This window comes from Gymnodraco acuticeps, unplaced genomic scaffold (assembly GCF_902827175.1).
Source record: "Gymnodraco acuticeps unplaced genomic scaffold, fGymAcu1.1, whole genome shotgun sequence".
NCBI classification, from domain to species: domain Eukaryota; kingdom Metazoa; phylum Chordata; class Actinopteri; order Perciformes; family Bathydraconidae; genus Gymnodraco; species Gymnodraco acuticeps.
Genome location: NW_022991983.1, coordinates 58542 through 86282, shown reverse-complemented (window position 1 = coordinate 86282; position 27741 = coordinate 58542). Strand labels below are relative to the sequence as shown.

The window sequence follows — 27741 nt, the reverse complement described above, 5'->3', positions numbered from 1 at the left end:
AAACTTGACCCTAAGTGTATTCTGGTGATCATTAGACATAGTTCATCTAGTCTTAGTTCACTACTGTAAACTAACTGTTGACGCATCTGGAATAAACTACCAGAAAAGGTTCACTGCAACCCTTACCTCTTTTAAATGATATAACTGTTCATATATTACACTTCCCTGTAACTTTTATTCTTGTATTTATATCTGTCTTTTTCTATTTTAGCTTTTTTTTTTTACAAAGGACTTCAAATTGCCTGTTGTTGAAATGTGTTACATAAATAAAATGGCCTTGCCTTGTACCGTACTAGATTGCTATTTTGTCCTTTTTATACTTCATGTTATGCTAATTCATATTTCCACTCCACTATGTTTTGGAAGAAAGGGATTGCACTTTTACTCCAGTGCATTTACACTTGTAGTTACTAGCTACCATTTATATTTAAAAAATGCATGTCATTCTTTATATGATATGATGCAGTACTGTATTTGTATCTAAAAATGTAAATGCTCTTACATGTATTTGTCTGCAATTAAAACATTTAAAATTCAGGACTTTGACTTGTAATGGAGTCATAGCCCATAAGTATTACTACTTTTACTTGAATAAAGGATTTTAGTACGTCCTCCATCTGATGGTGATATTATTAGTATTGGTACCTTCTTTTTATCTTGATCAGCCCCTGACACCCACAGACACCATCTGTCTATGGGTATATGTTAGGGACCGTGCTGGGATTTCCCCTGGGTTTCTCAATATGTTACAATTAAAAGGTGATGTCAGATGACATGTCATCAGACTGCTCAATTTGTAATAAGGTATCAATAAAAGAAAGTCATGTTAATGTTGAGATGCGTAATCTGTAGCCAGCTAACGGTGTGGTGCGGTGGGTAATGGATATGTTGGTCGGTCACTCCTTGAATATATCAAGAACTATTTGATGGATTACAAAACATTTTGTACAGAAGTTCATGGTATCGAGGAAAGGCAACTTTAAGTGAACATCTGGCTTTTCCTCTCAATAATGTTGTAATATTTGGTTGCACTGAAATATCTTGCTATCCAATGTATGTAAATTACACATTCTCCGCCTTCCTGTGGTACTTTTTTGGTGCTAATTTGTCAATGTTAGCATGCTAACCCTCTAAACTATGGTGGTTAACATTGTACCTGGTAAACATCAGCATGGTAGCATTCTAATTGTGAGCATGTACAGGGCGGATCAGGAGTTCAAGACTACTCATAGACCGCAAGATATAATCCAGGCCAAACTGTGGGGGGGTCCTAGGATTTTTACTGTGTTAACTGTATGGGGCTGTATGGGCACTGACATCAATGAAATCCAACATCTTTGAGATGAGCCTTTATTGAGTCTTTATTGTGTTCTTTGCAGGCCAGACCCACATTACCAGTTTCAAACACACTCATCCAGTTGAGCTCTGTAGGACAGCTCCCCCCTCCACACCGATCCACCAAAACAATCACAAACAGAAACTACACACAATGCAACGCAAGTGTTTAGTTGCCTTTAACCGTGGTTGTGACTCAGCATGCAGAGCGCTCTTCCACCAATCCACAGGGTGGTGGTTTGATCCCAGTCCCTGCTGACCTGCAGTCAACATATTGGTGTGTCCTCTGTATGATTGTGTGGGAATGGGTGAATGCTGACTTGCAGATGTAAAAGTTATCATAAAGACTGGAAACGTGCAATATAAATGCAGTCCATTTACCATAACCTAAAGGCTTCAAACTACATTGAACAGCATTAAATACCTCCTCTTGTGTGAACTTGTGTGAACTTTTGCGAACAGTGAACTGAAAGTGTCCTACTGTACGGTTAGACTTCAACGTAAAATGACACAACACAAATTCATAGCAGTGGAATTAATTGGAAATATATTTTTATAGACATCTGTTTTCTCCCACAGTAGGACATCCCTTACTCACCGATCTATTGAAACATCAATCAATCAATCAATCAATCAATCAATCAATGTTTATTTATATAGCCCAATATCACAAATGTTACATTTGTCTCAGTGGACTTCACAGTGTGTACAAAATATCAGTATGACAATACGACACCCTCTGTCCTTAGACCCTCACATCGTACAAGGAAAAACTTCCGGAGAAAACCCACAGTTTAAAGGGAAAAATGGTAGAAACCTCAGGGAGAGCAACAGAGGAGGGATCCCTCTCCCAGGACGGACAGACGTGCAATAGATGCCGTGTGTAAATTGAAAAGATAATACATTTGCAACATAGGTAGTCCAAATGTTTGGAAATGCATGTGTGTATAATAGGAAAATGAATCCAGGACCACAGCCACGACTCAAGATCCAGGGCTCGCGATCCAGGACAGAGGAGCGCAGGATCATCCATGACTCCGGATCCCGGCGTATATAGACACCAAAAAGAAAGACATTTGGGGAAGCTGGGTTAATCAGAACATGAGAGTACACAGGTATAGACAGAGAGAAGGAAGAAGTAAGATCTCCCCCGACAAACTAAGCCTATATCAGCAAAACTAGGGGCTGAATGTAATCAGCCCTAACTATAAGCTTTATCAAAAAGGAAGGTCTTAAGCGCACTCTTAAAAACGGATAGGGTGTCTGCCGTCCGAACACAAACTGGAAGCTGATTCCACAAATGTGGAGCTTGATAAGAAAAGGCTCTGGCTCCCATTGTACTTTTAGTGACTCTAGGAACAACCAACAACCCTGCATTCTTGGAACGCAATGCCCTAGTAGGACAGTAGGGTATAATGAGTTCTTTAAGGTAAGATGGCGCCTGCTCATTAAGGGCTTTGTAGGCGAGAAGAAGAATTTTAAATTCTATCCTGTGTTCTATAGGGAGCCAGTGTAAGGCAGCCAGAACAGGAGTAATGTGGTCCCTTTTCCTAACTCTGGTTAGTACACGAGCCGCAGCATTTTGAATCAGCTGAAGCGACTTGACTGACTTCTTGGTACACCCTGATAATAAGGAGTTACAATAATCCAGCCTTGAAGTAACAAATGCATGGACTAGTTTCTCTGCATCGTTTTGAGGCAAGATATGCCTGATTTTTGCAATGTTACGTAGATGGAAGTAGGCGGTCCTTGAAATTGATTTTATGTGGGCGTTAAAGGATAAATCCTGAACAAATATAACACCAAGATTCCTTACAGTCTCACTGGAGGCCAAATGAATGCCATCCATAGTTAGTTTATCTTTAGATAATTTGTTTCGTAGATTCTTCGGGCCAAGTACAATAACTTCAGTTTTGGTCGTGTTTAACATAAAAAAAAAATTAAATAAAAAAAACATGCCAGCTTTTGGTCATTTTATTTCAAACGTCAGGAACAATACACACACACACACACACACACACACACACACACACACACACACCACACACACACACACACACACACACACACACACACACACACACACACACACACACACACACACACACACACACACACACACACACACACACACACACACACACACACACACACAAACATACACACACACACACACACACACACACACACACACACACACTCGGGGCATGTGTTTAATGATAGGTCTGTTATTGACAGGCTTTATTGACTAGTGTGCTGATTAATGTGTGGGATGTGTGTGTGAATGAGACACTCTGAAGCTATTTAAACACTTGTCTCATTAGTCACACCTTATGTTAGATGGAAAGACACGTAACTACTTGTGAAGCAGGATTGATGATATCAGGGTTTCAAAAGTATGCAACACAAGCAGCAGTGGCAGTGATGCTAAAAGTGATAGTTAAACAGTAGTTCTAAAAAGTGAAGCAGCATTGGCAGTGTAAGTCCTTTATGGCTGTGTGTCTGTCGACTGTCTGTCATCCATCATACCAAAACAATAAAGCAATTTATATTCGGGATAATGTCAACATAATCACCAAAGTCATTGGGGTTCATCATCCAGGGAGCATGAATGTGCTATACTTTGTGTAAAACCCTCATGATCACTTTAGGTTCTGCAGGGGCTTGTGAAGGCGCACTGATCGCTCTAATTGCTGAACATTCATAGGAAAATAAACCAAAAAATAACAAAATAACTTTTCTTCCAAAAATCATTGCAATGCATCCTCTGTGGATAATGAATGTCTGAAGTTGTCAGGATATTTCTATCTGGGCCAAAGTGCCTCAGAAAGACAAATAAAATAACCTCCTTATCTATAAAAGCCTTTTCCAGGTTTATAATGTCTGTATTTCTAAAACCCCGCTGTGAAGGCTATGGTTAGATCCATCATTATCACACAGAATGGGAGTTGAAGAGCTTCCTGTCTGATGTCATAATTTCTCTGGTGGATAAATCACGAGGATGACTTTATCATGAGTTGGTTATCATGTTAACCAACTTTAGCAATATGATTAATGGGGATGGGTGTTTATCTGTCCCCTGTCGTCCCGTAGGGCACTTTGTAATCATAGTTTGCTAAATATGATGTATTTAAAAAAAACTCTGCAGTTTTATTTATCCATTTGCTCAGTAAAGGTTTCCTTTGACATCATCAATGAACAGTTAACTTCAAAAGTCTGACACCCTCACCTCAGTAATAGCTATATTTAGATCACAACACAATGTGGCTCGAACACACAACATGGAAACTATATTCCACCCAAATTGCCCAGTTTTATCTGTTGTCTGTCTGTCAACTTTATCCACCCACGGGGGGACTTTTACCAGATCCAACAGCGAGAAGAGAGGAGGGGGTGGAGGCACAATTCCCCATGAGGCCACAGGAGGGCACACAACTCTCCCAGGATTAGAAAACACGTCTTTAACAATGTGCATCACAAATATTTATGGAGAGTACAAAAGGCTGCAAGGGAAATTATTTATTTCATATAAATATACTCTAAATAAGGAAACATAGAGAGTAAAACAATCCCTTTTCATATCATAAACAGTGTTATTTTAGTTTAGTTTTATTTTGTAGGTCTAGGCCTACATATTGACTGTTACTTTCTGGAGTATAATGCACACATTATTGTTATAATTCCTCTATTTTTAAATATAAATATATATTAGAATGGGGGCAAGTTGGGATCTATAACAAAATCAGACATCCCACGAGGGTAATACGTATACAAATAATTTTTTATAACGAACATAAATTAAACGTGTCCTTATTTGTGTTACCATCGGTGTTTTATAGCATTCATTCTGCTTTGTTTATTTCACATGGCCCACCACCTACGCCTTTACAAAAATTAGTTTACTTTCCCTAGCTGTAAATATCTCTTTGTGACTATATTGAGCTCGTCAGTGAACTGAATCTATTTTTCCTAGAGCATAGTCAAATCACCCTGACAGAAGTTTCCGAGCAGCCTCGCGCAGCTCTCTGACCGGATCATTTGCTTGTGGTTGTGCCAGGCTTCTCTGCTCAGATCGGTAGAACTCGTCACTTTCCGATGATCATATTCCGGAATCAAAACCAAATATGGGAGTATGGGGGACGTTCCCCTGTTTACCGGATTATACCTTTTATGGGTTAAGAAACCGGAATTCCTCTTTCTATATCAGAACGATATCAAATACATTGTAGAATACATGTATAACAAATCATATTTTGTAAAGGAAATGTTAAGAATTAGAGATGCGTTCGCTCACTCTGGTGGGTTTTGTTGATGTGTTGTTTTGTAGGAGTTTATCTCAGTGTATCAGCGAGTGGAAACAGTCCGGTTTATCTCTCCTGCAGCAGCGGGTGCTTCCATTGACAAGTGATTCCCTTTGAAATCGTCACGGAGCCTTCCAGCCAATCAGCGTCGGCAGCGCCTCTCTCCTTGCGCCTCCCACTCCATATATGGGTAATGACGTAGCAGCCGCATTCAAAAGGTTCCCCATATAAACATACTAGTGCCAGGGCCACCGTTCCCAAATAGAGTTACTTTACGCGGTGTTGACATTCACAGCAGAGCGCATGAGGCGCACCAGACACGCGGAGTTCATCCTCTCTCACCCGGTGACAGACAGAGACATGCAGTGGTAACCCAGCGCTACACACTCTGATTTGTTAAAAGCCTTTAAGGAAAAGAACATACAAACAAGAGAGAGCGAGCACACGCGGCATTGTAGATCGTTACAATGACGGCTAAAACTTTGGAGAAGGTGCCGGTGAATCTCGGGGGGTTCGTGCACCCCGCAGCAGAGAGCGTGTACCCGGTGGATGACATGGGCTCCAGCCTGCAGACCTCTGTGGCTATCTTCCCTAGCGGAGACATGGGAGCTCATTACGACCAGATCAACATGGCAGGTAAGATCACAGACTTTGGAGCGAAGGCTATATTAAGGACATTTTCATCAAGGAATTTATGTGAGTGTTTCACTAATTCTGAAAAAAAATCTTCATCCTCAAAATGTTGTTTTGCATTTGAATCCATTATAAGAAAATCTGTCCAATATGTTTTTTATATAAAGGTAATAAGACCAGATTTCGTGCGTAATGAGGGGGGAAAGCGCAGCGGCTTTCTCTCACTTACGCCCAATGTCCTGTCCAGTGTGAACATCTTAACATCTTAATCAGGTTTGTGTTGCCTCACTAAAGACCTGTTTGTTTTGTGTCCGCAGATGGCTTGATGAGTGCAGATCTGAGCATGGAGAAGCGCTCTCTGGACCTGTCATACTCCAACGGCTTCTCTCAGCCCGCACATCACCGCAACCAGACCTTCACCTACATGGGAAAGTTCTCCTTCGACTCCCAGTATCCAGGTAACTGGAACCCCGAGGGAGTGATCAACATCGTCTCGGGCCTCTTTAACGTGGCCCAACCACCACCTCCTTGTCCCTCCTCTTCAGCGTCCTCCTCCCCGGTTTCTTCTGGATCTCCCAATCACTTCTCCAGCGGAAATTTGAGTTGCACCATGGCGGCTCAGAACCAGGCTGAGATAGATCACCACCACCACCACATGTACTCTCCTCCACCTCCGTACTCCTCCTCTGGCTGTGGAGAGATGTACCAGGACCCCTCTGCGTTTTTGTCCCCCACCTGCCCCATCGCCTCTTACCCACCGCCCTCTTACTCTTCGCCCAAGCAGCCCGGGAGCGACGCGCCTGGGCTGTTCCCCATCATCCCCGACTACTCGGGCTTCTTCCAGCCGGCTTGCCAACGGGACATGCACCCTGCAGGTATCCAAGATCGGAAACCGTTCGGTCCATGTCCGCTTGACACTTTCCGTGTCCCTCCACCTCTGACCCCGCTGAACACTATCAGGAACTTTACGCTGGGGGGTCCGGGTACTGGCGGCTCCGAATGTGGACCAACGAGGCTACCCTCTGCCTACAGCCCTCAGAACCTGCCCCTGAGGCCGATCCTGCGGCCCAGAAAGTATCCTAACCGACCCAGTAAGACGCCCATCCACGAGCGGCCGTACCCGTGTCCGGCTGAGGGCTGCGACCGGCGGTTCTCCCGCTCCGATGAACTGACCAGACACATCCGGATCCACACCGGACACAAGCCGTTCCAGTGCCGCATCTGTATGCGAAACTTCAGCCGCAGCGACCACCTCACCACGCACATCCGCACGCACACGGGAGAAAAGCCGTTCGCGTGTGAGTTCTGCGGGCGCAAGTTTGCCAGGAGCGACGAGAGGAAGAGACACACTAAGATCCACCTGAGACAGAAGGAGAGGAAGTCCTCCACTGTGTCCTCCTCGTCCTCCTCTTCCTCCAGCAGCTCCGGGTTGGAGCGGCCGTCAGGCGCCATCAGCACATCTGGCGGGATGTGTTCATAGTTTCCCGGGAAAACGTTTTTGTAACCATGGCAGCGTGGCGCACACTAACCACTTAAAGAAAAATGACTTTTAAATAATGATTCGGTGTGTTTGAATGTTGTGAACTAAAGAGAGCAGCATAACCTGCAGGATGGGAACGAACAAGATCTTCTGTGCAGTGGTGCGCTTTTACGCACATCCACCCATTCCGTCTCAAGAACTGATGGAGAGACTGACACGAATGCACTTTGCCTGTACAGTCTACTGAAAATAAAATAAATAGCTATTCATTCATAAGAATATATGAAGGCGGTTGTAATATAAAGGGGACTTTTTTAATTTCGCCAACTCATAGGCCAACTAGAGCGCGCAACAGGCTGCGCGTATAAATGTGAGATAACGGCAATAACGTTTTAAAGAAAGAAAACAGTCTAAGTTATTTAATTGAAGTGTTCATTCTAACATGATTGTAATGATTATAATTCCCCTTTAGTGCCTTGCTTTGTGTCTTTTTGTACACTGACTGATTCAAGGACGCTTCTAATGCAATGTACATTTGTCCTTATTTAAAGTTTGAAGAATCTATTTTTGTACACATTTCGTCTCGTCTAACAGTTGTGGTTCATGTGTAAAACAATGTTGGAATGTAAATATGTTGAACTCTTACCGACTTGACCCTTTTGTTGTGACGTGTCTTTTGAGACTTATTAAATATATGTGAATGATAAACACATCTCAGATTGTTTTATTACTCATAACTCGAGAATAGCGCAGTCAGGCGAGATGCGTGCATGGAACCCAAGCGTCTCTGCAATACATTTATTTTATCTGTAATTATAAAAAGACTGAAGCTGTTGATGTTGGAAATTTCATTTGGGTAAATCCCACACTGCGTCACTATTGGCATTTCTGACTCAAAGTGTTCACCCACTCGCTTTTTATTTAGGTTTAACGCTTTGTTATAAACAGATAGGATCTGGTGTGTGCACTTCAGAGAGAGGGTGACATAAATAGTGTTTAGAGACTCTGTGGCTGAACTATCATTTAGAATAGATGGGATAGTTATTTAAACTACTGTTTAGAAGAACGTAGAAATAAAGGTGTAAGGTATAAGAATACAATATCACCATATTCACAGGCAGCCTTGCAAATATTTAGAAATACTGAGGTCACAAGTCCAAATACCCCACTTAAGCCCCCCATGTAATGTTTTACATTTAAAATATTCAGTTTATCTTTATTCTTTTTAAATAGATGTCCAGTATAAAGGTCTTAATGCTGTTTTAAAGCCTTCCAATCAAATGTTGGTAGAGAAATACAGCATCCTTTATATGTTCCATTTTCCTTACTCTTTATTTCTATTTGCTTACCCTTAACTTATAATATATTGATTTAAAAAAAACTCAAACATCCCTTAAAAGCTTAAACAGTCCAATGTAGTCTCTAGTTTGATAAAGCCCAAATCCCTTACATTAAATATGGAGTGCAATACTTTTTGATATATGATTCCATAATTGTTATATCCTTTTTATTTGGAACTCAGTAGAAACACGCACTCCTTTTACATTTGACCAGCTGAAATCTTTGTGATGTTTATTTGTAAACTTTGGTGGGTTTTTTGGTTGTTTTATTTCCTCTGTCCGTATCATTGAAACCATCCCTCTGCGGAGTGGGCTGCTGGCCCCCTGTTTCCATTCCACTGACATCAGGATGTGGCTCTTCACTTCAAGAGCTTTCACTTAAAGGTTCATTAACAAGTTCATGAGTCAATGATTACTAATGCCTACATTTTACAAATGCACAGTTTAATTTAGGCATTGATATTCAGTGAAAAAAACACCTTATAGAAAACCTAAAAGTAACCTAAAGTAAAAACTAAAAGCTTTATTCTACATTTAGATGTGCGGTTACTTATGACAATATTAATATATAAAGAATGACATTCTGCTGTTTGTTTATTCCACTTTCCCAAACTGCTATTGTGTTGCTCTGTGGTACTGGACTAACATTGGATGTCACTATAAGTCCTGTCCCTTTGCATCTCCGGGATCTTGAGTAGCAATGTGTCACTTCAATGTGTCACTTCAATGTGTCACTTCAATGTGTGAGCCGAGCAGAATCCAGGATGAAGTGACTGAACTGTGGGGAGGTTGTTCAACATTTCTTTATTTAACACAATATGAATAAACTGTTTTTTTCCCAATACAAAGTCACATTTGTCTTGAATAATTAGTAAATGATTGGTTGTTTAATTGACTTGTCGGATGTCAGCTGAAAGCCTTTATGATCAGAAAAGACTGTATTGTCATTGAGCAATGCCACCGTGGGAGAATCCAATACTTTACAATGGTCTGGGGTATAGTAGCTCTGGAGATAGGAAGGTGCAGTTTTCTAATAGAGGTATAGGTCGCCCCCCCCCCCTACACACAGATTAAAGGGAAATTAAGCTTCTTCTTTGATTTCTGGATGGAGTACACATTTCTCTTTTAAGAAGCGGCATGAAGCCTGCTGTAATCTGTAACATCTTTATTCTTCTGACGCCAAGTTGACCGCAAGTCCAAATGACCGATTCTGTAGAAAGTCATGATACAAAGACCTCACTGTTCTCCTACCCCCCCCCCCCCCCTTACTGAACGTCTGCTCACACTTCCCTTTAACCCTCTTTATTAAGCATTTACAGTATAAGCAGTCAATTAAATAAATGGTCTATAAGTCATGTAAGGCCTTACCACGTCATGTCATTGTAATCAAATATAAGAACTGTTTCAGTGTGTGTTCATGTACTGAAATGTATCCTCTTATACAAATAGTTTTTTGATAATAGCCTCCACTTCTCGGTGTCCACACAGGAGGATCTAGTTGTTAGGAAATACATGAATGAACACTACGATCTGCTTTCACTTTGTGTCATAACATGTTTATGAATTGATCTATGCAAATGCTTAATAACTCAACTTCCTTTGTATATCACATTCAATACAAAAACGCAGCCCAAAGTGCTGTGTGTAGCAAGGTTAAAGACATACAAAAAACAGAAATAGAAATCAATAATTAAAAAATGTATGATTTAAGATGATTTCAAATGGACTTAAAGTCCAGCGACAGTCCTATAGGAAGAGATGTGTAACTCCTGATAATCAGTGTGTGATACTGCACCTTCTCTCCTCTTATTATGTTGTTGAATTCAGATCATGGAACATTTCCTAATAAATACAAGTTACAACAGTCTTTAGTGAGTGTGACACCAAAGCATCTGACCATGAGAAAAAGACACACATCTGAAATCTGAATGAGCCGCTAATAAAGACTGTTCTTGTTCACGCTGCACCACAAGTATTCCACACACTGATCAGCCGGCCTGATAGACTTTACTCTGAACATTGAGGATAAATGCATTTAATATGAGCGGCTGCCACTGACCTGACTGACTGTCACTGTGTCGGAGTGTAGCCAAGTGTGTGAACATGCAGACATGAATATTAGCACTGTGTCAAGTAGTGGTACACAGATCCTTTACTTGTGTAAAAAACGCATATATCAATGTACAAATATGGAATTACAAGTAAAAGTCCTGCATGAAAATCCTAAATAAGAGTACAAAAGTTTAGGCATTTGCAATTACAAGCTTGTCATATTAACAATGGTCGTAAATCTTCATAATAAAAGTAACTATGTAGTGGAGTAGAAAAAGTACAAAAATTCCCTCTGAAATGTGCTATTACTGTAAGTCAAAAGTACTTATGTGCAGTAATAGCATTAAGAGTTATATATTCTGAAAGATAATGAAAGGAAACAGTAGAGAAGCAGTTTGTTTATAATAACTAAAGCTTTACAGAGCTGCTGATGGAAACAGAAAACCTGCTTTATAGAGGATTTCCATCCGCTTAGAGATAAACTCATTTCAATTTCAAAGGTTTAACAGCAGATATAAGTTTGTTACATTTTAAAACCTATACTTTGCATACATTTTAAGTCGTGCGGCACATCTTCTTTGGTATCTCAGAGTGGGAGAAGACTCTCAGGACGTTGACCTTGTTCTTCGTCTTCTCCTCGAGGCTCTGGTCTGTGTGTTGGGGTCGCTGTCCTGCTGGAGCTCCTCTCTCCGCCTGCTGTCTCGCACTGACTTAAGGACATGCATCTATTCCTTTGCACTTGTTTCACTTTCTTCTTCTAAATGTTAAAATCACACGCCTCCACCCTTTCTGCATCACCACCGTCCTAGACTGTAGACCCTAACATCTTTACTAACTCACTGCTGTCAGGGCTGTTAGACATGCTAACATTAACGCTAGTCCAGGACAATGGTTATAATTCAAATATAAATAGTGAATTGTGCTCATTGACTCAAAGACTGTAAAACAGATACAAATAGAAAGTGGGTGGAGTTGTGCTCTGCTTCTAGAGGCTTTGTACTACTGTCTTCCTATTGGCTCACAGACCTGTGGTTATAGCCTCAACATGAAATGTTGTGATATCATAACGGTAGAAAAGGAAAAGCATGTAGTAGACGCTGTCTGAGGTGGCTGTGTGAGATGAGTTGACTGAGCCTGTTTTTATCACAGGTTTGGCTGGAATATGGAAAAAACGTGAAACCGTCACAAATGTACACAGCAGTGAAATATACACTCTGCATTCAATTCCTCTTAGCTTGTGCTAGTTCCAAGTCACTGACGGTATGCGTGCTAGAGCCATCATTAATATCATTAATTACAGCCCTTTTTTTCTACTATTACAACATTCAAAAACAACCCTTCACGTCTCAGAATGATATCATTTCACAAGGATTGGACTGCTGACTAATCCGAAATCCGAAAAATGAAAAATGAACAACACTACAGGACTACGAACGTGATGTTCCATGATTATTACCATGTGTTTTATTGTTGCACATACATTGAACATCAGAGTAACAGCATCGCTTTAAAGTGGCTCGTAGACCTGAGCCGCTGTCTGCAGAGATGTCAAATAAAGTTTGACACACACACTGGAATGATATAGTGTTTATCAAGCTACATGTAAGAGTTTGTGAAGAAAGTGTACACGTGTTTGTTTGATATATAGGGAAATGCAAAAATTCTCTAAAATAGCTACAGTTTAAAAATATAATGTATTTTCATAGACTATACATTTGGTCTGGACTGGGTTTAAAGACTTCCATCAGGCTTAAATATGAGGCATCACACAGGCCCTATCACTGTGGATGTGATACGTAGCTGAACATCAGCTTACTATGCATCAGCTCACCAGGCCTGTGTAGGAATCATGTAAGTGGAATAAGTTAAACGCATCAAATACAAATACAGCATATATAAAGTGTGTGCATTGTGGAAGAAGAAATGAGTGTCTACCATTGAAATACAGCTCTAAAGTATACATTCACAAATAAGGCAATGTAGTCGTCACAGGCTTTGGCATTAAGACACGTCACGATGTGGAAGAGTGAACAACTCAAATGTAAAGGGCTTTCCAAGCCTCACAAACACAGAGACTCTAATGACATCCCATCATTCACAGAACGTTTGGCTAATTACATTCATGTGTGTAGAAGGCAACATAATGGTCTGCAGAAAAATACCATATTAGGAATGCAAACTCCTCGTGTCAACTCAGTTCTCAGGACTGAAAGGTAACTCGTGGAAGGTGAAGAGGTCCTGATGTGTTCAATCCTGTTTCTATGAGCCTCTAGCCCCCCGAGCAAGGCACCAATCCCTGTGAGTTCCAGGTGATAACCCTAATGTGTGGAAAACTCTGTCTCCTTGTAGATGAATATCAGTATACTATCTCTGCAGTCCCTCAGATCAGAAAGAGACTGCAGGGCCTGGGTACGGTTCCCCCCCCACACCAGAAGTCATCTGGCTGAGGGATCTCTAGCAGCCATGTCTCCTCTTCCTTCTCCTTCTCCTCTCCCTGCTGCTCCTCGTTGCTCTTCCCCTCCGGCCCCACCTGAGACACAGTTTGCAGGACTTTGTAGTAGTGACAGTCCCGCCCGTCGTCTGGATTGTACGGAGGGGCCAGGATGTCCAGGAAAGCAGCCGGCCCCTCCACCGTGTCGATCTGGTGGAGGTTGTCCCGCAGAGGGGTGAGGAGGCAGGGCCCGCTGGTTTCTGAGAGCTCCACCACTGAGCGGAGCACGGAGCGCCGCAGGGACGACGTCTGGTACAGGGCCAGCGGAGGCTCCAGCTGGGGGGGGGCGCTGCCGACGCTCAGGTTGTTCTCCAGCTTGTCGAAACAGCGGACGCTCACCTTCCCATAGAGGACCTGAACATGAGACAGGAAACGGTTACCAGGGCTTGTACTTGTATCTGGTCATTTGAGACACTGTTATTTAATGTAAGGTCTACTGTCACCATTAGAAGTAAATGTGCTCCTCTCACTGCACTGGACAACTGAAGTGTTGTCTTTAATTAGATGTATTATGTCACCTAATTTCACACAACTGTATTAGGTTAGTTGAAAGCAATACAATTAAGTTGAACCTAATATTTTTTTATTTAAACGTAATATTATTACTTTGAACTAACGTAGTACAGTTATGTGAAATCTGTTGACATAATACATGTAATTAAATGTTTTCAGTTTGTTCAGTGTACACCTAGATGACTTCCTTTCTCATATGAAGTAGCACAGATGGTATTGTCTCTATGCATAACATGATGTTCCCTTAGCTCTCTAAATCAGGGGTGTCAACTCATTTTAGTTCAGGGACAACATACAGCTACATTTGATCTCAAGTTGGCCGGACCAGTAAAATCATAGCATAATAACCAATAATCTTTTTACAAATAATTATGAACAACCAGAAGTTTTATTTTAACACTTTTATGCCTCAGTTTATCATGTATGCACATTACAACTGACAGATCACAGTGTATCTACAAGACTCAACAATTGCAATTAATGTCTTCTCTGTCTTTTTTCAGGGATGCAAACTCATCAGGTATGAAAAAGGTGACAAGGATCCGAGCCCCCGACCCCACGGAATATCGGCTTTAAAATGAGGAATAACAGAGGATTTCACATCTAATAGAAATATATAAAAGCATTTATTTTAATTGTGTAGCAGTCAGTTTATAATTTTGGCAGCACTGTTGAGCATTTTGAAAATGTATTTTCATGCCTCTGTGCAAGGCTTAGTCTTTCTATCTGTATAGCCACTGGTGTAAAGTAACTAAGTTCATCAACTCAACCAGTACTATACTTGGGTACAATTGTGAGATACTTGTACTTTACTTAAGTATTTCAATGTTTTGAAACATACAGTTCAGAGGTAAATGGTTTTTAATCCCTTTAGTTACTTTACAGATGTGGATGAATGATGTGAAATATAATTAAGTGTTGAATCAGACTTTAGTTCCACCTGGAGTAAATCCACCAGCTACCCTGCAGTATACAAAGTCATTCAAACTAGCTGCACCTTTACCAGCTTTGAGAACACTTTCATGATCAATCATTATAAAACATATCATATATATTATTCTGAAATGGACCAATCTGCACAATGACTACTTTTACTGTCGCTACTTTAACTATATTTTGATGAGAATACTTTTCTACTTTTACTTGAGGAACATTTTGAATGCAGGACTTTTACTGTAACAGAGTATTCCTACACTCTGGTACTTCTACTTTTACTCAAGAACAAGATCTGAGTACTTCTACTTTTACTCTAGTACAAGATCTGAGTACTTCTACTTTGACTCAAGAACAAGATGTGAGTACTTCTACTTTTACTCTAGTAAATATCTATACTTATACCACCTCTGTTTATAGGCTATGAAAAAAACAATTAGAAAACGAAGCCTAAAGCTAATGTTAGCAGATAGTGACAATGTATGCTAGCTAGCTAGCTCAACGATTCCTTAAATAATATTGCGACAGAAAAACGTTTCAGTGCACATCACGCTCTGCCGCTCCGACAGGGAGCTCTGCTCTGAACACCTGCACTGTTCTAACAGTGACTCCGGTCCGCACAGTTACTGTTAACGAATACGTAGGTATTGTAGCTGCTGAAGTTGTTAGACCCTCAACACCATGCGCGTCATGATGGCACATAACAGCTCGCGGCCGCAGATTACTAACCCCCTAACCCTGGCTTTCAATATATTCGTAATGCCGTCACAGTTCGTATATAATGGGCATATGTGGGATTTGAGTGCTGTCTTTTGCAAAAAGTTACATGACACAGGAACCTTTAGGTACAATGTATCACGTATCATTATAAACAAATTATTGGGATTAATAAATAAAATAACAATATCAAATCATAAGAAAAAACCCTAGCGGTTGGCCAGTTCTATGTTCAGGGGCCCATGATGCCATTGGGCCCATGCATGTGAGAAGGTAACATGGTGACCCCCAACATGTGTTTAGATGCTGTTTTTAAGATGATTTTATTCTCTTTGTAACTCTGTTTGAAAGGTATATAAATTAGAAATGATAAATTTGTTATAGTTATGATTATATGACATGTTCTCTGGCATAGAAAAATAAATGTACTATAAACTCTAACTTTGCCCCACTTCGATTTTGACAAAGGTAACTTTAGACCTCACACGTAGGGTCCGATAACCATTGGTGAATTTGAGTTGGAACTTAATTATTTTTGAACTTCATGACTTCATTTACTTTGTGAATTGAATCACAAACCCAGTACAAGTCACTTCTCAATTTGTGTGAGACATACACAGTGGTGGAAAGTACGGCCCGTCCACACAGCGGCGTGCGTTGAAGCTTCCAACGCTTCTGCCCATTCACTTTGAATGGGGTGACGTCACTTTTAGCCGAACTGCATTTTGGGAAGCGACGTGGAGCGTTGCTGGCTTCAAAAGTTGAGCAATGTTCAACTTTTGACGCCTCGACGGAGGCGTCAGCCAATGAAATCCAGTGTATGCAAATCTGCCAGTACAAGCGCTAGCCAATCAAACCACGTGTATGCTGGGAGAGACTACGCAGGTCATTTCCTCATATTCCAAAAAATGGAGGGAAAATTCATTATAGCGGTAGTGAATCACCCGGTGCTGTATGATCAGTCTCTGTTCATCTACCGGGATACAAACCGGAGGAGCGAGGCATGGAGGGAGGTGGCAGAGACAGTGGGTGAAACTGGTAGGTTTTCGCCTGTTTGGGGATTTTATATCTAGTTTACTTCGTTTTAACATTGCTATTGCTTTGTATGTCGGGGGCGGAAGATTCATGTGATTGGTTGTTGGTCGCAAAAAATCCCCAAGCTTCAGATACGCCCACCTCCAAGCGTCAACGCACGCTGCTGTGTGGACGCTCCGTATACTAATAACATTTGAGGTAGGCCTACTTACACTTTAATTTGACTACTTTATAATTGGTCTCTACTACATTTTGGAAGCCAATTGTGTACATTTAACTACATTAACTTTACAGATGTATTTACTAGTTACTTTATACATTTAGATGTTGACACTCAATACTTAGTAACAACTTTAAAATATGATTGTTTGGTATAGATTGAACCACCCAACAATAAGTAATTAAAACCATGAGTGGGTTAACAGAACATTTATTGGCAGCAATTCAGCCAAGAAGTTATCTGTTCAAATATGGTTCAAACACATTTCACAGTTCCAGCGTTTGAAATGAGACATTTTGCTGCTTTTGCTATTTTAAATGTTTCAAATATATCAATGTTTTTTCCTGTAATGAGTACTTTCACTCCTAATATTTCATTTTCTTTATCAAGTGTGGTATTAGCACTTTTACTGAAGTAAATAATCTGAGTACTACTTCCACCTCTGGACATAAGCTTGTGTGAGCTAGCTGTGAGTAGCTAGCTCCAGTAGAGTGACAGGCAGACGCAGGACAGAGGCGGGCTGAAGGCCACAGACTGGAGGTGTATTCACCTTCAGCATCCCGTTCATGCCCGGGTGGTCGTGCAGCGGGATGGAGGCTCCGCTCCTCAGCAGGAACACCCCCATGCTGAACACCTCCGTCTCGCAGATATGCATGTAGGTGACAGGGGGGATCTGGAGCTCCGCTGCCCCGGTGCTTGAGTTGCTTTTCCGGGGAGCAATTTTCAGGTCAGCCGCCCTGACCGTAGTCACTAAAGACACGAGTTCACCTTGTTGCTCCGCGAATAGTTTATTATCTCCGTTGGCGGACGGCTTCCAGCCTTTGAAGGTGATGTGTGCTTGTTTTGCTATTTTCTGGATGAGAGGAGTTCTGCTGTCCCGCGGCATCCTGGCTGCGGAAAAGAACTAACGGTTATCTGCGAGTAGGGTTCCGAGACTTCCGACGCAAAGAAAACAGTGTTAGAATGCCTTTCAAATGCTTTAATGTCAACAGAGTTCCTCCAGAGCTGGACGCTCAAAGTTCAAAAAGATAAAAGACGACTTAAATAAAAAATAAAACGCGTTTCATGGTGCTAATATCTAATTTTAGCCCCGGATAACAGCTCCCTCCAGTCATTTTCCACCCACTCGCCACCTCGTCCGCGATTACGGAGCCTGGGCACTGAACTACTAGCATTGTGGGATATGGAGTTTTATCAGAACATGTTCAAGTCAAATAATTCACGTAACGTGAAAAATGAATTACTGCATGATCAAATCGTATTTATCAGAAATACGTGTGTTGCGTTTGTAGGATTAGGGTAAATTCTAACAGACTCGAAACAATATAGACCATGAAGCCTGCATTTCAGCGGAACTACATTACCCAGACATCCTGAGATTGAAAAGAGTTGCAAAAGGGAAAGAGCGAACAGGCCAATGAACTCCGGGAAGTCCTCCCGTATAACATCACATCCTCTATCTCTGCTACTGCAGCATTCTCACTTTACAAGTTCTTAGAATTATAACCAGGGACTTTCTTTTGTTTACCAGAATCAGGATTTGAAACCACAGGTGCGATTAACTTGCAATTGCCCCTAGTCCCTATCACATAGGCTACTGTGGTTGATGTCAACCTAAATACTATATTCCAATTAATAAATAAATGATTAAACTATTGAATCCATAAAAAAAAAACATAAAATCATTTAAAAATATGTGCTCCATAATTGTATGGGCTGTGGTCATAACATTTGCAGTTGCAAAATACATTATGATTATGAAATGTTTTGCACATCAATAGTGAGCGCATCTAATAGGCTAATATATCTCTCTATATCCTAATGTAGCTCTTTATAATACAATTTAAAGGTCCCATGTCATGCTTTTCCGGTTATTACCCATCCCCTTGTGTGTTATGAAGGTTGTTCTGCATGTAAACGGTCTGCAAAGTCACAAACCCTCAAAGTACACCCTTTAGGGAGTAAAACTCTAACACAGAAAATACCTGTCTATGCTGCCCCAGAACGCCTCGTTTAAGATTTCTCTTTTTCTTCCTGGGTACAGTGACGTGACGTGCCCATACCCAAATGGACCAATTCGTGGAGCCGTTACGTTACGTCCACGGAGCCGTTACGTTAACACACACACACACACTCAATCTTTTCTCAGTTGCAGCTCCACCGATTTCTCCTCCCTGAGACCGCAGGACGCGGCGAGGCTGTGAGTCGGTGTTTGAGCACACACACAAACTCCCAGCCAGGCTGCGGGTGTGTGTGTGTGTTCGGGCTGGGTTTCGCTGTGTCTCGCTGTCTCGCAAACGGCCACTGGGCTCAGGGAGGGGGGGGCAGGAACTCCAACAAGCCGTTTAGGACAGAGAGTGAATACACATAGGCCTACTATGGCTGCATCTCAGGTCGGTTGGATTCCTTGCGTCCCTCACTTGCGTCTAGTCCCTGCGTCTAGTCCCTCCCACCAGGGAAGCATGGAGAGATGCAAGGAAACCACGAGAAGCAAGGAAATTAGTTTTAAGAGCAATGGGACGTCCTTTCCTCCGGAGCGTCACGTGAAGCGACGTCTGTTTGTGATGACGCTGCACAGCTGATCGTCTGACAGCAGCTCTGTCCCCGTTATTTCCACACACCCCCGCCTCTGTTAGTACACATTTACTGACACAAACATTTGTATCATCTGTTGTAGACCCAAATACATAAAATAAAATAAGAACTCATTCTCAAAAAAGATAAACGCCATTCTTAAAATGAATAAACCAAAAAAGCGATCATGAAAATGTTTCCAATAAATGAATAAAATAATTTTTGACCACTTTGTTGTTCAGATATATCACATATTTGTAACTAAATGACACATGAATTGAAACAAAACACAGTATAGACTGAGGAGTGACTCTCGTGAGTTTCATGTATTTTCTTCACTCCGCTGGGAAACGGCTCTCATGTCAAGAAGCATGAGATCAGTGCCATGGGATGCTACTCAAGATGGCGCAGACAAATCAACTTCCGGTGATACCGAGGACCGACGAGCGAGGAAATGAAAATAACCGACCTGAGACGCAGCCTATAAAGAGATGCTGTATAACAAACCAATGCGATCGGGGGATCACGTGATGCAGCGAAGCTAGGTAGACGCTAGCCCAGGGGCTCTCCATCCTAATTCAATTTAAAACCTTTAAAAACACCCAAACCCACTTTTAATCTGGTCGGACGAATGCAGCATGGACTTGAGATCAGGGAGCAAACAACAACATTCAGCTGATAAGCAAATTCTGACATCTATAGAGAAAATTGCTCCCGAGACTTGTGAGCAAGAAGTTTGTGTAATGGCGGCGAGCGGAGGAGACTCACTTATCCTTCAAGAGATTAGAAACGGCAATCAAGCTCTCTCCAGTAAACTCGACTCCAAAACCGCAGAAATTAATCAGTCTATCTCCGGACTGAAATCTATGCTGGATAAGTTGAGCTCCCGGGTAACCAAAGCAGAAGACCGTATTGGCACGGCGGAGGACCAGCTGGTGGACCTGGACTCTCGTGTTGTCAAGTTAAGAAAATAAAATGACTTTTTAATGGAGAAGGTCGACCAGCTTGAGAACCACAGCCGACGCAATAATATACGTGTCATTAATCTCGGGGAAAGCTGCGAGGGAAACGATCCTGTAAACTTTTTTGTTAACTGGATCCCAGCCACCTTGGGACAAGAGCATTTTACCGAGCCCCTGATAATAGAGCGGGCACATTGGGCTTTTGGACCCCGTCCATCTGCAGACCAGAGACCGCGTCCTGTTCTGATACGGCTGCTCAAATGCCAACACCGAGACAAGATCCTGCGCATCGCCGCACAGCGGTCCAGAGAAAATAAGGGTCCCATCAAGTACGACGGTAAGCCTGTGCTGTTTTTTCCCGACCTAAGCGCCAGCTTGGTGAAACGCAGAAAGGAGTATGACCGGGTTAAGACGGAGCTTCGATCCAGGGATATTCTGTTTGCCTTACTCCATCCTGCAACATTGAGGATCACGCTCCCCGATGGAGGGAGAAGATTCTTCCAAACACCAAAGGAGGCAGCGGCATTCCTGCGTGAGACTCCAGCAGGACCTCAACGGAAATAACAGGTGTTTGAAAATCAGTCGGGCAACCGTAGTTCCCACGAGTTGCTGTGTCTTCATGTTTAAACTGTAGTCACTATTGGTATATTAAAGACATTATAATACAAGTGATGACAGCATTCAAAGAGACTGGTTTCATAGATACCGTATAAGGTCATTTCAAATGGGTTTTTTCTTTTTTCCTTTTCTTCAGTGTTTGTGAACACTTTGTTTCACTCAATATTGGATCATTTGATATGATAATCATTTTTTCAGACAGAGCCCTGGGTTTAGTGAGATGTTTACTGTACTAGCCAGACATGCAAGGTGCACATCCCAATTTGATAGGGTAGATGGTGCCGGATGTTTGGGACTAGGCACTTCGGGGGGAGAGGGGTGGGTGGGGTTTTTTTCTTTTTTCTTTTTTTTTTCTATTGTCAGTGCATTATCTTACTTTTTGCCACTTTACTGCGGGAGATACATTTACACTTACATGTATACTCTTATTGTTGATGAACAGGGCAGTGACATTTGTTAGCTTTAATGTGAATGGACTAAACGGACCGGTTAAAAGGAAAAGAGTCTTGACACACCTGAAAGAACTGAAAATTGATATTGCTTTCCTACAAGAAACCCATCTTACCGCACAGGAGCATAATAAACTGAGGAGAGACTGGGTAGGACATGTAGTTTCATCATCCTTTAACACCAAAGCCAGGGGAGTAGTTATTTTAATAAATAAAAACATTCCAGTGACGATTGAAGAAACTATTATTGATCCATCAGGCCGATATGTATTAGTTAATTGTCAGATTTACTCAGAACCCTGGACACTTTTAAACTTATATGCACCCAACCATGATGATGCATCCTTTATTCAAGATATCTTTCTTAAGGTGTCAGGGGGACGACAAAACATACTGGTAGGGGGTGATTATAATTTGTGCCTGGATCCTATTCTGGATAAGTCATCCTTGGCAGTATCTAAATCAAAAGCTGCCAAAACCACCCTGGCATTTATGAAAGATCTAAATTTGACAGATGTTTGGAGACGGATGCACCCTCAAAGCAGAGACTACTCTTTCTATTCCTCTCCCCATAAGTCTCATACTAGGAACAACCTTTTTCTCTTATCAACGCAGCTAGTTCATAGAGCATTGGAATCTGAATATTTATCTAGGACCCTGTCTGATCATTCTCCTTTGGCCCTTTCTATTTTGATGCCAGAAAAAACAACTAACTCATATAGATGGCGACTGAACCCTACCCTTCTTCGAAAACCAGATTTTTGCATGTTTATTAGGGACCAGATAAAGCTATTCTGCGAGACTAACTGTCCTTCCTCCCCCAATAGTTTTATATTATGGGACACACTTAAAGCTTATTTAAGGGGACAAATAATCTCTTATACAAAAGGTATTAAAAAGAAATATATGGCAGAAATAGAAAAACTGGAAACGGATATTTTGAAATTGGAAAAGGAGTTTCAACAATCTGGGTCCAAGGTATTACACCAATCGCTGTTAAACATGAAGCTCAAATACAATACGCTGCACACTTATACAATTTAAAAAGCCATTTTAAGAACTAAACAAAGATATTATGAATTGGGAGAGAAGGCACATACAATTCTGTCCTGGCAACTGAGGAAAGAGGAAAGAACAATTAACGCAATTCAAACTGAAGCGGGTTCAATAATAACCCGGTAGAAATTAATGACACATTTAAACAGTTTTATGCAAATGTATACACATCGGAATCACCAGAAGATCTGACTAAAATTGATGAATTCCTGTCCACTATTGACTTGCCAAAGCTTGATCAGGAAGACCAAAATAAACTTGATCTTCCCTACACTCAGAAAGAAATTGAAAAGGCTTTGTGCTCATTGCAATCTAATAAATCGCCAGGGGAAGATGGTTTCCCACCAGAATTTTACAGAGAATTTAAGGATTTACTCACCCCACTCATCATGGATGTAATTAACTTAGCATCAAAAACTCAAACTCTGCCTGAATCATTCTCTACTGCCATAATCACTGTGATCCACAAACAAAATAAAGATCAATTAAAGTGCTCTTCATTTCGACCTATTTCATTATTGAATTCGGACTATAAATTAATATCTAAGGCCCTGGCTAACAGGCTTGGCCAATATTTGCCACAATTAATTAATCCGGACCAGAGTGGTTTTATTTCTACACGTTCATCAGCTGATAACTTATGTAGGCTCTTTAATATTATCCACCTACCAAAGTCAAAGACTGAGCCTAGTATAGCTGTAGCTTTAGACGCTGAAAAGGCCTTCGACCGGCTGGAGTGGCCATATTTATTTAAAGTCTTGGCCAAGTTTGGGTTTGGTCAGTTGTTTATTAATTGGGTTAAAACTCTTTATCATCAACCTCGGGCCAAAATTAGTACTAATGGTCAGATCTCTGCCGCGTTTCCCCTGAGTAGATCAAGCCGACAGGGCTGCCCCTCTGTCTCCAGGGCTTTTTGTCTTGGCTATTGAGCCCCTAGCTCAAGCAATTAGACAGGATCCTGATATAAAGGGTTTTAGAGTGGATCAGACAAATCATAAAATTAATCTCCTGGCAGATGATGTACTTTTGTACTTGACAGACCCTGGTAACTCCCTCACCAAACTAGAGACCCTGCTAAATGCTTATGGTGTTATCTCAGGATATAAGGTAAACCAAGAGAAAAGTGAAATCATTCCACTAACTAACTTTGATTACACTGAGTATCAACGTACAAGCCCATTTAAGTGGGTTAATAATATAAAATATCTTGGGATAACTATAGATAATGACCTTACAAATATATACAAACTAAACTACCTCCCATTGCTCAGTAGAATTGAAAGTGATCTACAAAGGTGGATGAGTTTACCCATTACTCTAATTGGCAGAGTTAACTGTAAAAATGAATATACTACCAAGGCTACAGTATCTTTTCCGGTCCTTACCCATTCAATTGCCTCAAACTTTTTTAAAAACCCTCAATAAACATGTTAGACAGTTTATATGGAACTGTAAGGTGGCCAGGGTATCTATGGAGAAATTAACGTGGGATTACAGATCAGGGGGCCTTCGATTACCATGTTTTAAAAAGTATTATTTGGCGGCTCAAATGCGATTTGTTTCAGACTTTTTTGAGGGCGATGGTGCCCCATCCTGGATACAAATTGGATTGCACCCCCTGAAAGAAAAAGTGTTGAGCGATTTTATTTATAAATGGAACCCCAGGACTATATCCAAGAAGACAGACAACCCTATTTTAAGGCATTTGATTAAAATGTGGTGTGAGACTCATAGAAGTCTGGGACTGAAAGTTGGACTGTCACCAAAGTCACCTCTGAGACAAAATGAACTCATACCCATGACTCTCAATAACAAGATTCTGGAAACTTGGCATCATAAGGAGATCCAACATTTGGAAGATTGCTACGAAAAAAGACTCCTCATGGCCTTTGAACAATTAAAGAGGAAATATGACTTGTCCAACAAGACCTTCTTTTGCTATCTTCAGTTAAGATCCTTTCTTAGAGCCAACCTGGGCCCTGAGATAACTTTACCTGTATTGACTGATGTGGAGAAACTGCTTCATGAGGGAAATGTATACAAAGGTATTTCTAAAATGTACTCTTTACTGCTGAATGAGGGCCCAAAGCCAGGTTCACACAAATCTAGAGCGAGATGGGAGTCAGATCTGGATGTAGCAATTGATGAACAGCTCTGGTCAGATTTATGTAAAGACAGTTTGTCAGCTACTATTAATGCCAGGTACAGACTGGTTCACTATAATTTCCTCCATCAACTGTACCTCACCCCACAGAAACTACATAGATCCAAGCCCGAGCTGTCAGAGATGTGCTTCAGGTGTGGTATCGAGGTCGGCTCCTTCCTACACTGTACCTGGCTTTGCACAAAAGTGAGGTGCTTTTGGTACGATTTGTGTGACACCTTGACCAAGATCACAGGATCTACCTTCCCTTTAGATCCTGAGCTTTGCTTACTGGGTGATTTCACAAGTCTCAATAGATCTTTAACTAAATCCCAAATTAAATGTATGGAAATTGCTTTATGTGTGGCTAGGAAATGCATAACACTAACATGGAAATCTGACTCTCTCCTCATTGATAGATGGTCTTCAGAAATGAACAGTTGTATTCCTCTTGAAAAGATCACATATAGTCTTAGAAAAGGATATAACACCTTTCTGAAGATCTGGCAGCCTTATTTAGAATTTAAAGATGCATCACTGACGCCACCATAGGTATATCATCTGATTAGCCAACAGGCCTCTGGATATACAGTAACACTGTGTATGTGTAGTACAGTGACGTGCGGTGAGGTTCATGGCTGGTGAGGCACTGACTCTTTCAGAGTCAGATTTACAAATATTATATTCTGACCTTAATCGAAATATTCTGTTATTTTCAAAAGCTTTTTTGGTCTGATGTTTCGATTCATTTTAAACAGACCGTTCAACAAAAGGATACCCAACATCTAAATATTGGATTGTTCTTTCTTAGTAAGATCCCATGTTCATTACCAATGTGGTCTTACCTTGACTTGAAGATGAAGTCCATGCTATCCTTCTGGACAACAATCTCTATTACTTTTTTGTAAAAGTCCTCCTTATCTTCCTCTAGTTTCAAAAGTCTAGTTTGTTATTCGCGTCTATACCGTCTCTGCGTAGAATAACAGTAGCAACAAGGACCTGTGGGCTCACGTGCGCCCCCTTCAGTGCGGCAGAGGTTATGGCTGCCTCCCCTGGTGATTTTTTCATTGCCGTTGTACGGCGAGCCTAAATATCATATATACGTGTAATAAGTTATTTAGAGACTATGGATGGCGAGGATAAATGTAATAAAGGGATCTACAAACATTACATTGGTGACATACAGTGAGATGGTAACAGACATGCGCTTAGTGCCCACTTTCCAGCCAGTTTCTGTGAGGTGACACATTTTGAGGTGAGGCAGATCTCATCTGTGCCTCACCTCACCACACAGTAACTGGCTTGAGCGCGCTCACAAAATAAGTGCCCGCGCTCCAGCAAGTTACTGTGGGCTTACGTGAGGCAGAGCTCGTCCCTGCCTCACTCCTCATCGCTCCCATGTAGTTGTAGCGGAGCTCGGCAAATTTGCTGATTTTGACTATAAAAAGCGATTGGAATCAAACATAAATCACATTTACAACACAGATCAGTGGAGACATTTTATTATTATTACTATTTAGTTTTTCTTTAGTTGTTTTTCCGTTACATTGTAGTATGGCCAGTCTATGAGTATGACAGGTGAGGCTCTGCCTCCCCTGACTGCACGTCGCTGGTGTAGTATCTCGTTGTGTTTTGATTTATGCACTGACTTTTGTTTGTTTTTGTTTGTCTTTGTTTTGTTATTTTGGGGGGGGGGGGGGATGCTTTGCGTTTTTATGCTACATGTTTGTTGTTGTTGTTGTTGTTGTTGTTGTTGTTGTTATTGTGTCATGTTTAACTGTTACATAAACCTGAAAACTATAAATAAAATATTACAAAAAAAGAAACCAATGCGATCATCTTTTTTTCATCAGTGAAAATTGCACAATATAAATCTATTCTAGTAGACCTCAACAATGGAATTATGATCAGTAGAAATGGCCATGACATAGGACCTTTAAACAAAATGCAATGTGCTTGGTACCCATGTAACTTTATCCCCCCGCCGCTGTTATCAATCGGCCCAATGGCTAGTAATGTTCAAATTTGACCAGCTATTCACTTTTTTTGGCTTGTGAGTTATGTACATCTAATAAACATATGCACATTTCTAATATAATACTCATTGTGGAATGCAAGGACATTCAACACATTAATTTCATGAATAAGGTAGGAGGACATCTGTTAAAGGTATACATACACTGAACAAAAATATAAACGCAACACTTTTGTTTTTGCTCCCATTTTTCATGAGATTAACTCAAAGAACTAAAACATTTTCTATGTACACAAAATAACCATTTCTCTCAAATATTGTTCACAAATCTGAAAAAATCTGTGAGCACTTCTCCTTTGCCGAGATAATCCATCCCACCTCACAGGTGTGGCATATCAAGATGCTGATTAGACAGCATGATTATTGCACAGGTGTGCCTTAGGCTGGCCACAATAAAAGGCCACTCTGAAACGTGCAGTTTTGCTTTATTCAGGGGGTCTGGGGGGGGTCCGAAAACCAGTTAGTATCTGGTGTGACGGGTAGGGGTAGGGGTAGGGTAATGTTGTGAATCGAGTGGCCCATGGTGGTGTCTAATCAGCATCTTGATATGCCACACCTGTGAGGTGGGATGGATTATCTCGGCAAAGGAGAAGTGCTCACTATCACAGATTTTTTTCAGATTTGTGAACAATATTTGAGAGAAATGGTTATTTTGTGTATATAGAAAATGTTTTAGATCTTTGAGTTCATTACATGAAAAATGGGAGCAAAAACAAAAGTGTTCAATCAATCAATCAATGTTTATTTATATAGCCCAATATCACAAATGTTACATTTGTCTCAGTGGACTTTACAGTTTGTACAAAATATCAGTATGACAATACGACACCCTCTTTCCTTAGACCCTCACATCG

At 41.1% G+C, this 27741-nt stretch overlaps 1 protein-coding gene and 1 pseudogene across 1 annotated transcript; one reads left to right on the top strand and one right to left on the bottom strand.

Moving 5' to 3' along the window:
• Positions 1–5909: 5909 nt before the first annotated feature.
• Positions 5910–8394, top strand: egr2b (early growth response 2b). Its single transcript, XM_034201059.1, has 2 exons — positions 5910–6272; positions 6587–8394. Exons 1-2 carry the CDS (start codon positions 6104–6106, stop codon positions 7747–7749), a joined length of 1332 nt encoding a protein of 443 aa, XP_034056950.1. The 5' UTR covers positions 5910–6103; the 3' UTR covers positions 7750–8394.
• Positions 8395–12577: 4183 nt separating this feature from the next.
• On the bottom strand, positions 12578–18180 carry LOC117536263 (annotated as a pseudogene).
• Between the last annotated feature and the right edge of the window lie 9561 nt (positions 18181–27741).